A 13,526-nucleotide genomic window follows, 5' to 3' on the forward strand; every position below is an offset into this window, starting at 1 on the left:
GGTGTGGGCGTATAGGACAGTAATGAGGTAGAGGCCTATAGGACAGTAATGAGGAGAGATGTGGGCCTATAGGACTAATGAGGAGAGATGTGGGCCTATAGGACTGTAATGAGGTAGGGGCCTATAGGACAGTAATGAGGAGAGATGTGGGCCTATGGGACAGTAATGAGGAGAGATGTGGGCCTATGGGACAGTAATGAGGAGAGATGTGGGCCTATGGGACAGTAATGAGGAGAGATATGGGCCTATGGGACAGTAATGAGGAGAGATATGGGCCTATGGGACAGTAATGAGGAGAGATATGGGCCTATAGGACAGTAATGAGGAGAGATATGGGCCTATGGGACAGTAATGAGGAGAGATATGGGCCTATGGGACAGTAATGAGGAGAGATATGGGCCTATGGGACAGAAATGAGGAGAGATATGGGCCTATGGGACAGAAATGAGGAGAGATATGGGCCTATGGGACAGAAATGAGGAGAGATATGGGCCTATGGGACAGTAATGAGGAGAGATATGGGCCTATGGGACAGTAATGAGGAGAGATATGGGCCTATGGGACAGTAATGAGGAGAGATATGGGCCTATGGGACAGTAATGAGGAGAGAGATGGGCCTATGGGACAGTAATGAGGTAGGGGCCTATGGGACAGTAATGAGGAGAGATATGGGCCTATGGGACAGTAATGAGGAGAGATATGGGCCTATGGGACAGTAATGAGGAGAGATATGGGCCTATGGGACAGTAATGAGGAGAGATATGGGCCTATGGGACAGAATTAGGAGAGATATGGGCCTATGGGACAGTAATGAGGAAGATATGGGCCTATGGGACAGTAATGAGGAGAGATATGGGCCTATGGGACAGAAATGAGGAGAGATATGGGCCTATGGGACAGAAATGAGGAGAGATATGGGCCTATGGGACAGAAATGAGGAGAGATATGGGCCTATGGGACAGTAATGAGGAGAGATATGGGCCTATGGGACAGTAATGAGAGAGATATGGGCCTATGGGACAGTAATGAGGAGAGAGATGGGCCTAGGGACAGTAATGAGGTAGGGGCCTATGGGACAGTAATGAGGAGAGATATGGGCCTACTGCTTAAAGAGATGCTAGAAGAAGATTAGGAGCGAACTGTGACTCATGAAAAAGAGAAGGATGGTTATTTGAGGTGAACACCGTAATAGAGGGGGGAAAACTAGTCTTGCGTCTGGAGAGGAGGAGGAAGAGGATTATATCATTATCAGACAACGGCCCGAGGCAGTGACAATGACTTATTCTCCTGTTAGCTTTTAGTCTGGCTAATTTGGGTCAGGTGTGTAGGGAGAGAAAGGGACGATATCCAGGCAGTCATACATATCTACCTCCATCACTCCACTATCCCTGTACATATCTACCTCCATCACTCCAGTATCCCTGTACATATCTACCTCCATCACTCCACTATCCCTGTACATATCTACCTCCATCACTCCACTATCCCTGTACATATCTACCTCCATCACTCCACTATCCCTGTACATATCTACCTCCATCACTCCACTATCCCTGTACATATCTACCTCCATCACTCCACTATCCCTGTACATATCTACCTCCATCACCCCAGTATCCCTGTACATATCTACCTCCATCACTCCAGTATCCCTGTACATATCTACCTCCATCACTCCAGTATCCCTGTACATATCTACCTCCAGCTGTACCCCTCTAGCACCAGGGTCAGCTGTACCCCTCTAGCACCAGGGTCAGCTGTACCCCCTCTAGCACCAGGGTCATCACACTCTCAAATGTTGTTTTTTTGCAATCATTATAAGCCTGCCACACACACACTATACAATACATTTATTAAACATAAGAATGAGTGTTTTTGTCACAAACCAGCTCGCGGGAAGTGACAAAGAACTCTTATAGGACCAGGGCACAAATAATATATCTTACTTATAAAATCTTATTTGTTCATCAAAAATGTTGAATAACTCACCACAGGTTAATGAGAAGGGTGTGTTTGAAAGGATGCACATAACTCTGCAATGTTGGGTTGTATTGGAGAGAGTCTCAGTCTTAAATAATGTTCCACACAGTCTGTGCCCGAGGGCCGAGAATCCACTCTCACATAAGTACGTGGTTGCAAAGGGCATCGGTCTCTTAACAGCGCGATTTGCCAAGGCAGGATACTCTGAGTGCAGCCCTATCCAGGAATCTGGCAGTGGCTTCTGATTCAACTCATTGAATATAGCTGAGAGTCCCTGTAATCCTAGATTCCAATCATTCAGGCGAGGAAAAAACATCACCCAGATTAGCCAGTCGTGTGAGAATCTCGTCATCATGCAAGCGGTCAGACAAGTGAACATTATAGTTAATTAAATAACTTTTTAAGCTGGTCTCTCAATTAAAAAACAACAACCTATCAGTACTTTGCCCTTTGACAACTAACGAACATCTATATGTTTGGCTACATACGGACTGTTAGTGGAATTCCCACGAGAGAGTATGGGTTAATGTGATTGGATGAGTAACGGTCAATGTGATTGGATGTTAATTATTTGACTATGCTTCCTGTATTTTGACATTGTGTTGTTTATTTCGCTGAACACCTAAATGGTTTATTTTTTTTATTTTTGGCAGTGGAACGAAGCTACTCAGGTGAGAGAAAAACCTCACCGAAATGTATAGCCCCTTTTGGAAAATCTAAATGGACTCTTTGAAAATGTGAATCACGTTTTTATTTGACGGCATTAGGAGATTCACATTAGTGCAGATGTGAGGAGGCAGGAAGTGTGTGTGTGGGCTGTTCTTACTCTGTGGTGTCTGTTGCAGGAAGTGTGTGTGTGGGCTGTTCTTACTCTGTGGTGTCTGTTGCAGGAAGTGTGTGTGTGGGCTGTTCTTACTCTGTGGTGTCTGTTGCAGGAAGTGTGTGTGTGGGCTGTTCTTACTCTGTGGTGTCTGTTGCAGGAAGTGTGTGTGGTCTGTTCTTACTCTGTGGTGTCTGATGCAGGAAGTCTGTGTGTGTGTGTGGTCTCTTCTTCAAATGTTATTGGTCACATACACATATTTAGCAGATGTTATCGCGGGTGTAGCTAAGTGCAGTAATATCTAACGATACACACATCTAAAAGTACAAGAATGGAATTAAGAAATATATAAATATTAGATTGAACAATGTCAGAGTGGCATTGACTAAAATACAGTAGAATAGAATACAGTATGTAAACATTATTAAGGTGACTAGTTAGTAAATACAGTAGAATAGAATACAGTATTTACATATGAGATGAGTAAAGCAGTATGTAAACATTATTAAAGTGACTAGTTAGTAAATACAGTAGAATAGAATACAGTATATACATATGAGATGAGTAAAGCAGTATGTAAACATTATTAAGGTGACTAGTTAGTAAATACAGTAGAATAGAATACAGTATATACATATGAGATGAGTACAGCAGTATGTCAACATTATTAAGGTGACCAGTGACTCCATGTCTTTGTATATGGGGCAGCAGCCTCTAAGATGCAGGGTTGAGTAACCGGGTGGTAGTCGGCTAGTGATGGATATATAACAGTCTGATGGCCTTGAGATAGAAGCTGTTTTGCAGTCTCTGGATGATAGCGGGGTGAACAGGCAGTGGCTCGGGTGGTTGTTGTCCTTGATGATCTTTATGGCCTTCCTGTGACGTCGTGTGCTGTAGGTGTCCTGCAGGGCAGGTAGTTTGCCCCCGGTGATGCGTTGTGCAGACCTCACTACCCTCTGGAGACCCTTACGGTTGAGGGCAGGTAGTTTGCCCCCGGTGATGCGTTGTGCAGACCTCACCACCCTCTGGAGAGCCTTACGGTTGAGGGCAGGTAGTTTGCCCCCAGTGATGCGTTGTGCAGACCTCACTACCCTCTGGAGAGCCTTACGGTTGAAGGCGGAGCAGCTGCCGTACCAGGCGGTGATACAGCCCGACAGGAAGCTCTCAGTGGTGCGTCTGTTGAGGGAGAGGTTCATTTCCTGGCACCCCTTCACCAGGGCTCTCACCTCCTCCCTGTAGGCTGTCTGTTCGTTGTTGGTAATCAGTCCTACTATGGTTGTCGTCTGTTAACTCTGCGGTGCCTGTTCTTCTAGGAGGGACAGTAACCTGGTGAAGGAGGAGATTAAAACCTTCCTCAACAACCGCAGGATCTCCCAGGCCATCGTGGGACAGGTCACAGGTATTACATTTATTCTGCTCAGACAGCTTTCAGTTTACCTGTAGGGGGGAAGGGGGACGGGGAGGGGGGTACATCATTTTTGTTTGGCTATTTCTGTCTTTCTGTCTAGGATATTTTCTAATGTGTTCACCCTGGCTCTCTTCTCCTCTCCTCTTCTCCTCCCCTCCCCTCATTCTATTCTCCCCTCCTCCCCTCATTCTATTCTCCTCTCCTCATTCTCTGTCCCTTCCTCCTTTCTTTCTCTCTCTCCCTTCCTCCTTTTCTCTCTCCCTTCCTCCTTTTCTCTCTCCCTTCCTCCTTTCTTTCTCTCTCCCTTCCTCCTTTTCTCTCTCCCTTCCTCCTTTTCTCTCTCCCTTCCTCCTTTCTTTCTCTCCCTTCCTCCTTTTCTCTCTCCCTTCCTCCTTTTCTCTCTCCCTTCCTCCTTTTTTCTCTCTCCCTTCCTCCTTTTCTCTCTCCCTTCCTCCTTTTCTCTCTCCCTTCCTCCTTTTCTCTCTCCCTTCCTCCTTTCTCTTCTCCCTCTTCCTCCCCCCTCTTTCTCTCTCCCTTCCTCCCCTCTTTCTCTAGGTATCAGTCAGAGTTACATCTCCCAGTGGTTGCTGCAGCAGGGCTTGGAGATGAGCGACTCCAAACGCAGATCTTTCTACCGCTGGTACCTGCTAGAGAAGAACAACCCAGGTAAGAGCCACGGTAGGAGGTGGAGGCTACTGTTCGCTGGGTCTGTCGGGGGAGGGGAGGAAAGGGTTCATGTTGACTCTATGACACGTTTATGGGCTCATTTAGGAAGCTGTTTGTCCATTTAGTTTATGTGCCGTCCCTGTGACCAAGGATTGTGATGCGGACGAACGCACACGCACACACACACACACACACACAGAGAGTCCTGGAGGGCTGGCTAGAGTTCAGTGAAGGACAGAGATCAGGAGACGAGAGATATTTATGATGAAAAAAGACAGTAGGATAAAGATCTTGTTACTGTAGATACTAATCAATAATGTTAAAGTCATCTGGCTTGAATGAATGTGGTTTCCGTCTAGCTGTGTCTTAAAGACACATTTACGCTAGCTGTTCCTGACTTCCTGTCCTTGCGCTAACGCTGGTTAGCAATGGCTCCAGAAACTACCTTCGAATTCCTTCAAACTACACACAGAGACATACAAATTATATCTATGAGTGGGGCTCCCGAGTGGCGTAGCGGTCTAAGGCACTGCATCTCAGTGCTTGAGGCGTCACTACAGACCCTGGTTCGAATCCAGGCTGTATCACAACTGGCCTTGATTTGAAGTCCCAGAGGGCGGCACACAATTTGGACCAGCGTGGTCCGCGTTTGGCCGTCATTGTAAATAACCAAATCAGTTAAGAACGAATAAATAAATAAATACAAATATGAAAGTAGAAAAAAAGTAGTTAATTGCCAAAATCTTGAACTATCCCTTTTAAGACAAGCTGGAGTAGCATCGTGACCTGATGAGAGAATTAACACCAACCACAGACATGCACTAGGAGGGTTTTATAAACGTTTTGCTCAATTCTACATCAGCAAACGATGTAGCCTGAATAATGGAATGTTTAGATCTGAAATGAGCACCTCCTCACACCATCTCCTCTCCTATGTCTGTCACATGCAGCACCTCCTCACACCATCTCCTCTCCTGTCAGTCACATGCAGCACCTCCTCACACCATCTCCTCTCCTATGTCAGTCACATGCAGCACCTCCTCACACCATCTCCTCTCCTGTCTGTCACATGCACCACCTCACACCATCTCCTCTCCTGTGTCTGTCACATGCACCACCTCACACCATCTCCTCTCCTGTGTCTGTCACATGCAGCACCTCCTCACACCATCTCCTCTCCTGTCTGTCACATGCAGCACCTCCTCACACCATCTCCTCTCCTGTCTGTCACATGCAGCGCCTCCTCACACCATCTCCTCTCCTATGTCAGTCACATGCAGCGCCTCCTCACACCATCTCCTCTCCTATGTCTGTCACATGCAGCACCTCCTCACACCATCTCCTCACACCATCTCTCCTGTCTGTCACATGCAGCATCTCCTCACACCATCTCCTCTCCTATGTCTGTCACATGCAGCACCTCACACCATCTCCTCTCCTATGTCTGTCACATGCAGCACCTCACACCATCTCCTCTCCTGTCTGTCACATGCAGCGTCTCCTCACACCATCTCCTCTCCTATGTCTGTCACATGCAGCACCTCCTCACACCATCTCCTCTCCTATGTCAGTCACATGCAGCACCTCCTCACACCATCTCCTCTCCTATGTCAGTGCTGCTATCTTTCTGTGGTACTCAGTCCTGTTTCTGGACGTGCTGGTTTTCATTCCTACGTGGCTAACAATGATAACTCTTATCGCAACGCTAACAGAGATGCTAATATGTTGCCTAGCATTTCTCTGCGCTTTTTTTCCCCCCCTACCGAGCAGGCACTTTAATAATTCTACAATTATTTGCTTGTTTGGCGCTAAATACCTGTTCAGAACAGAACTCCAACGTTCAGTATGATTCAGTCATAAAACAAGTTTTTTCTGGCCTGCCATTTTAATAAACTATATTCCTGTGGATACCCATATAAACAGGTCATTTTGTTTGACTGCAAGTATCAACATGGCTTCTGCTAAATCTGGCTTTGGCCTGACCACTGGTTTGGTTTTGTCTGAAGGGCTGAGGTGGAGTGAAAGCCAGCATGGCCCGGCGGGTCTGGGCGAGGGGCTGCGTGGTCTCGGCCAGGGGCTGGGCCAAAACCTGGGCTCTGGCCCCAGGGCAGCCAGGGGAGGGGACAGAGACGTCACGGCGACGGGCAACGCCGCCACGGCCACTACAGCCGCGACCGCCTCCACCACCTGGGGCAGACAGAGAGAACTGCTGATGCACCTGCTGCCATGGTACACTGCAGCCTCCTCACAGCCAGGTAACCAGCCTCCCCACAGCCAGGTAACCAGCCTCCCCACAGCCAGGTAACCAGCCTCCCCACAGCCAGGTAACCAGCCTCCCCACAGCCAGGTAACCAGCCTCCTCACAGCCAGGTAACCAGCCTCCTCACAGCCAGGTAACCAACCAACCCTGTTTAGGTTAACTCCTCTCCCCAGGGTTGTAGAGCAGTATAAACTGGGTTTACATTTAGTTTAGGTTAACTCCTCTCCTCCAGGGTTGTAGAGCAGTATAAACTGGGTTTACATTTAGTTTAGGTTAACTCCTCTCCTCCAGGGTCGTAGAGCAGTATAAACTGGGTTAACTCCTCTCCTCCAGGGTCGTAGAGCAGTATAAACTGGGTTTACATTTAGTTTAGGTTAACTCCTCTCCTCCAGGGTCGTAAGAGCAGCATAAACTGGGTTAACTCCTCTCCTCCAGGGTCGTAGAGCAGCATAAACTGGGTTAACTCTCCTCCAGGGTTGTAAGAGCAGTATAAACTGGGTTAACTCCTCTCCTCCAGGGTTGTAGAGCAGTATAAACTGGGTTAACTCCTCTCCTCCAGGGTTGTAGAGCAGTATAAACTGGGTTAACTCCTCTCCTCCAGGGTTGTAGAGCAGTATAAACTGGGTTAACTCCTCTCCTCCAGGGTTGTAGAGCAGTATAAACTGGGTTAACTCCTCTCCTCCAGGGTCGTAGAGCAGTATAAACTGGGTTAACTCCTCTCATCCAGGGTCGTAGAGCAGTATAAACTGGGTTAACTCCTCTCCTCCAGGGTCGTAGAGCAGTATAAACTGGGTTAACTCCTCTCCTCCAGGGTCGTAGAGCAGTATAAACTGGGTTAACTCCTCTCCTCCAGGGTCGTAGAGCAGTATAAACTGGGTTAACTCCTCTCCTCCAGGGTCGTAGAGCAGTATAAACTGGGTTAACTCCTCTCCTCCAGGGTCGTAGAGCAGTATAAACTGGGTTAACTCCTCTCCTCCAGGGTCGTAGAGCAGTATAAACTGGGTTAACTCCTCTCCTCCAGGGTCGTAGAGCAGTATAAACTGGGTTAACTCCTCTCCTCCAGGGTCGTAGAGCAGTATAAACTGGGTTTACATTTAGTAAACTCCTCTCCAGGGTCGTAGAGCAGTATAAACTGGGTTTACATTTAGTAAACTCCTCTCCTCCAGGGTTGTAAGAGCAGTATAAACTGCTCCTCTCCTCCAGGGTCGTAGAGCAGTATAAACTGGGTTTACATTTAGTTTAGGTTAACTCCTCTCCTCCAGGGTTGTAGAGCAGTATAAACTGGGTTAACTCCTCTCCTCCAGGGTTGTAGAGCAGTATAAACTGGGTTAACTCCTCTCCTCCAGGGTTGTAGAGCAGTATAAACTGGGTTAACTCCTCTCCTCCAGGGTTGTAGAGCAGTATAAACTGGGTTTACATTTAGTTTAGGTTAACTCCTCTCCTCCAGGGTCGTAGAGCAGTATAAACTGGGTTAACTCCTCTCCTCCAGGGTCGTAGAGCAGTATAAACTGGGTTTACATTTAGTTTAGGTTAACTCCTCTCCCCAGGGTCGTAGAGCAGTATAAACTGGGTTAACTCCTCTCCTCCAGGGTCGTAGAGCAGTATAAACTGGGTTAACTCCTCTCCTCCAGGGTCGTAGAGCAGTATAAACTGGGTTTACATTTAGTTTAGGTTAACTCCTCTCCTCCAGGGTTGTAGAGCAGTATAAACTGGGTTAACTCCTCTCCTCCAGGGTTGTAGAGCAGTATAAACTAGGTTAACTCCTCTCCAGGGTTGTAGAGCAGTATAAACTGGGTTAACTCCTCTCCTCCAGGGTTGTAGAGCAGTATAAACTGGGTTAACTCTTCTCCTCCAGGGTTGTAGAGCAGTATAAACTGGGTTAACTCCTCTCCTCCAGGGTCGTAGAGCAGTATAAACTAGGTTAACTCCTCTCCTCCAGGGTTGTAGAGCAGTATAAACTGGGTTTACATTTAGTTTAGGTTAACTCCTCTCCTCCAGGGTCGTAGAGCAGTATAAACTGGGTTAACTCCTCTCCTCCAGGGTTGTAGAGCAGTATAAACTGGGTTTACATTTAGTTTAGGTTAACTCCTCTCCTCCAGGGTCGTAGAGCAGTATAAACTGGGTTAACTCCTCTCCTCCAGGGTCGTAGAGCAGTATAAACTGGGTTAACTTCTCTCCTCCAGGGTTGTAGAGCAGTATAAACTGGGTTAACTCCTCTCCTCCAGGGTTGTAGAGCAGTATAAACTGGGTTAACTCTTCTCCTCCAGGGTCGTAGAGCAGTATAAACTGGGTTAACTCCTCTCCTCCAGGGTTGTAGAGCAGTATAAACTGGGTTAACTCCTCTCCTCCAGGGTTGTAGAGCAGTATAAACTGGGTTAACTCCTCTCCTCCAGGGTTGTAGAGCAGTATAAACTGGGTTAACTCCTCTCCTCCAGGGTCGTAGAGCAGTATAAACTGGGTTTACATTTAGTTTAGGTTAACTCCTCTCCTCCAGGGTCGTAGAGCAGTATAAACTGGGTTAACTCCTCTCCTCCAGGGTCAGAGCAGTATAAACTGGGTTTACATTTAGTTTAGGTTAACTCCTCTCCTCCAGGGTTGTAGAGCAGTATAAACTGGGTTAACTCCTCTCCTCCAGGGTCGTAGAGCAGTATAAACTGGGTTAACTCCTCTCCTCCAGGGTTGTAGAGCAGTATAAACTGGGTTAACTCCTCTCCTCCAGGGTTGTAGAGCAGTATAAACTGGGTTAACTCCTCTCCTCCAGGGTTGTAGAGCAGTATAAACTGGGTTTACATTTAGTTTAGGTTAACTCCTCTCCTCCAGGGTCGTAGAGCAGTATAAACTGGGTTTACATTTAGTTTAGGTTAACTCCTCTCCTCCAGGGTTGTAGAGCAGTATAAACTGGGTTAACTCCTCTCCTCCAGGGTCGTAGAGCAGTATAAACTGGGTTTACATTTAGTTTAGGTTAACTCCTCTCCTCCAGGGTCGTAGAGCAGTATAAACTGGGTTAACTCCTCTCCTCCAGGGTCGTAGAGCAGTATAAACTGGGTTAACTCCTCTCCTCCAGGGTTGTAGAGCAGTATAAACTGGGTTAACTCCTCTCCTCCAGGGTTGTAGAGCAGTATAAACTGGGTTAACTCCTCTCCTCCAGGGTTGTAGAGCAGTATAAACTGGGTTAACTCCTCTCCTCCAGGGTTGTAGAGCAGTATAAACTGGGTTCCAGGGTTGTAGAGCAGTATAAACTGGGTTAACTCCTCTCCTCCAGGGTTGTAGAGCAGTATAAACTGGGTTAACTCCTCTCCTCCAGGGTTGTAGAGCAGTATAAACTGGGTTAACTCCTCTCCTCCAGGGTTGTAGAGCAGTATAAACTGGGTTAACTCCTCTCCTCCAGGGTTGTAGAGCAGTATAAACTGGGTTAACTCCTCTCCTCCAGGGTCGTAGAGCAGTATAAACTGGGTTTACATTTAGTTTAGGTTAACTCCTCTCCTCCAGGGTTGTAGAGCAGTATAAACTGGGTTAACTCCTCTCCTCCAGGGTTAGAGCAGTATAAACTGGGTTAACTCCTCTCCTCCAGGGTTGTAGAGCAGTATAAACTGGGTTAACTCCTCTCCTCCAGGGTTGTAGAGCAGTATAAACTGGGTTTACATTTCCAGGGTTTAGTATAAACTGTTAACTCCTCTCCTCCAGGGTCGTAGAGCAGTATAAACTGGGTTTAACTCCTCTCCTCCAGGGTTGTAGAGCAGTATAAACTGGGTTAACTCCTCTCCTCCAGGGTTGTAGAGCAGTATAAACTGGGTTTACATTTAGTTTAGGTTAACTCCTCTCCTCCAGGGTTGTAGAGCAGTATAAACTGGGTTAACTCCTCTCCTCCAGGGTTGTAGAGCAGTATAAACTGGGTTAACTCCTCTCCTCCAGGGTTGTAGAGCAGTATAAACTGGGTTAACTCCTCTCCTCCAGGGTTGTAGAGCAGTATAAACTGGGTTAACTCCTCTCCTCCAGGGTTGTAGAGCAGTATAAACTGGGTTAACTCCTCTCCTCCAGGGTTGTAGAGCAGTATAAACTGGGTTAACTCCTCTCCTCCAGGGTTGTAGAGCAGTATAAACTGGGTTAACTCCTCTCCTCCAGGGTTGTAGAGCAGTATAAACTGGGTTTACATTTAGTTTAGGTTAACTCCTCTCCTCCAGGGTCGTAGAGCAGTATAAACTGGGTTAACTCCTCTCCTCCAGGGTCGTAGAGCAGTATAAACTGGGTTTACATTTAGTTTAGGTTAACTCCTCTCCTCCAGGGTTGTAGAGCAGTATAAACTGGGTTAACTCCTCTCCTCCAGGGTCGTAGAGCAGTATAAACTGGGTTAACTCCTCTCCTCCAGGGTTGTAGAGCAGTATAAACTGGGTTAACTCCTCTCCTCCAGGGTTGTAGAGCAGTATAAACTGGGTTAATTTAGTTTATAAACTGGTTAACTCCTCTCCTCCAGGGTTGTAGAGCAGTATAAACTGGGTTAACTTTAGTTTAGGTTAACTCCTCTCCTCCAGGGTTGTAGAGCAGTATAAACTGGGTTTACATTTAGTTTAGGTTAACTCCTCTCCTCCAGGGTTGTAGAGCAGTATAAACTGGGTTAACTCCTCTCCTCCAGGGTTGTAGAGCAGTATAAACTGGGTTAACTCCTCTCCTCCAGGGTTGTAGAGCAGTATAAACTGGGTTTACATTTAGTTTAGGTTAACTCCTCTCCTCCAGGGTCGTAGAGCAGTATAAACTGGGTTAACTCCTCTCCTCCAGGGTCGTAGAGCAGTATAAACTGGGTTTACATTTAGTTTAGGTTAACTCCTCTCCTCCAGGGTCGTAGAGCAGTATAAACTGGGTTAACTCCTCTCCTCCAGGGTCGTAGAGCAGTATAAACTGGGTTAACTCCTCTCCTCCAGGGTTGTAGAGCAGTATAAACTGGGTTAACTCCTCTCCTCCAGGGTTGTAGAGCAGTATAAACTGGGTTAACTCCTCTCCTCCAGGGTTGTAGAGCAGTATAAACTGGGTTAACTCTCTCCTCCAGGGTCGTAGAGCAGTATAAACTGGGTTAACTCCTCTCCTCCAGGGTTGTAGAGCAGTATAAACTGGGTTAACTCCTCTCCTCCAGGGTTGTAGAGCAGTATAAACTGGGTTAACTCCTCTCCTCCAGGGTTGTAGAGCAGTATAAACTGGGTTAACTCCTCTCCTCCAGGGTTGTAGAGCAGTATAAACTGGGTTAACTCCTCTCCTCCAGGGTTGTAGAGCAGTATAAACTGGGTTAACTCTCTCCTCCAGGGTCGTAGAGCAGTATAAACTGGGTTAACTCCTCTCCTCCAGGGTTGTAGAGCAGTATAAACTGGGTTAACTCCTCTCCTCCAGGGTTGTAGAGCAGTATAAACTGGGTTAACTCCTCTCCTCCAGGGTTGTAGAGCAGTATAAACTGGGTTAACTCTCCTCCAGGGTTGTAGAGCAGTATAAACTGGGTTAACTCTCTCCTCCAGGGTTGTAGAGCAGTATAAACTGGGTTAACTCTTCTCCTCCAGGGTTGTAGAGCAGTATAAACTGGGTTAACTCCTCTCCTCCAGGGTTGTAGAGCAGTATAAACTGGGTTAACTCCTCTCCTCCAGGGTTGTAGAGCAGTATAAACTGGGTTAACTCCTCTCCTCCAGGGTTGTAGAGCAGTATAAACTGGGTTAACTCCTCTCCTCCAGGGTTGTAGAGCAGTATAAACTGGGTTAACTCCTCTCCTCCAGGGTTGTAGAGCAGTATAAACTGGGTTTACATTTAGTGGTTAACTCCTCTCCTCCAGGGTCGTAGAGCAGTATAAACTGGGTTTACATTTAGTTTAGGTTAACTCCTCTCCTCCAGGGTTGTAGAGCAGTATAAACTGGGTTAACTCCTCTCCTCCAGGGTCGTAGAGCAGTATAAACTGGGTTTACATTTAGTTTAGGTTAACTCCTCTCCTCCAGGGTTGTAGAGCAGTATAAACTGGGTTAACTCCTCTCCTCCAGGGTTGTAGAGCAGTATAAACTGGGTTAACTCCTCTCCTCCAGGGTTGTAGAGCAGTATAAACTGGGTTAACTCCTCTCCTCCAGGGTTGTAGAGCAGTATAAACTGGGTTAACTCCTCTCCTCCAGGGTTGTAGAGCAGTATAAACTGGGTTAACTCCTCTCCTCCAGGGTTGTAGAGCAGTATAAACTGGGTTAACTCCTCTCCTCCAGGGTTGTAGAGCAGTATAAACTGGGTTTACATTTAGTTTAGGTTAACTCCTCTCCTCCAGGGTCGTAGAGCAGTATAAACTGGGTTAACTCCTCTCCTCCAGGGTCGTAGAGCAGTATAAACTGGGTTTACATTTAGTTTAGGTTAACTCCTCTCCTCCAGGGTTGTAGAGCAGT

The 13,526-nt window shown here is 46.9% G+C and overlaps 1 protein-coding gene across 1 annotated transcript in view; it reads left to right on the forward strand.

Moving 5' to 3' along the window:
• Positions 1–13,526, forward strand: part of LOC124043072 (homeobox-containing protein 1-like) — a 61,885-nt gene that overhangs the window by 3,625 nt on the left and 44,734 nt on the right. Inside the window, exons 4-6 of the mRNA XM_046361245.1 lie at positions 4,114–4,199; positions 4,764–4,874; positions 6,881–7,129. Of these exons, the coding sequence (XP_046217201.1) occupies positions 4,114–4,199; positions 4,764–4,874; positions 6,881–7,129 (446 nt within the window). The remainder of the gene's footprint in view (positions 1–4,113; positions 4,200–4,763; positions 4,875–6,880; positions 7,130–13,526) is intronic.

The sequence above is a fragment of the Oncorhynchus gorbuscha genome, linkage group LG09, assembly GCF_021184085.1.
Source record: "Oncorhynchus gorbuscha isolate QuinsamMale2020 ecotype Even-year linkage group LG09, OgorEven_v1.0, whole genome shotgun sequence".
NCBI classification, from domain to species: Eukaryota; Metazoa; Chordata; class Actinopteri; order Salmoniformes; family Salmonidae; genus Oncorhynchus; species Oncorhynchus gorbuscha.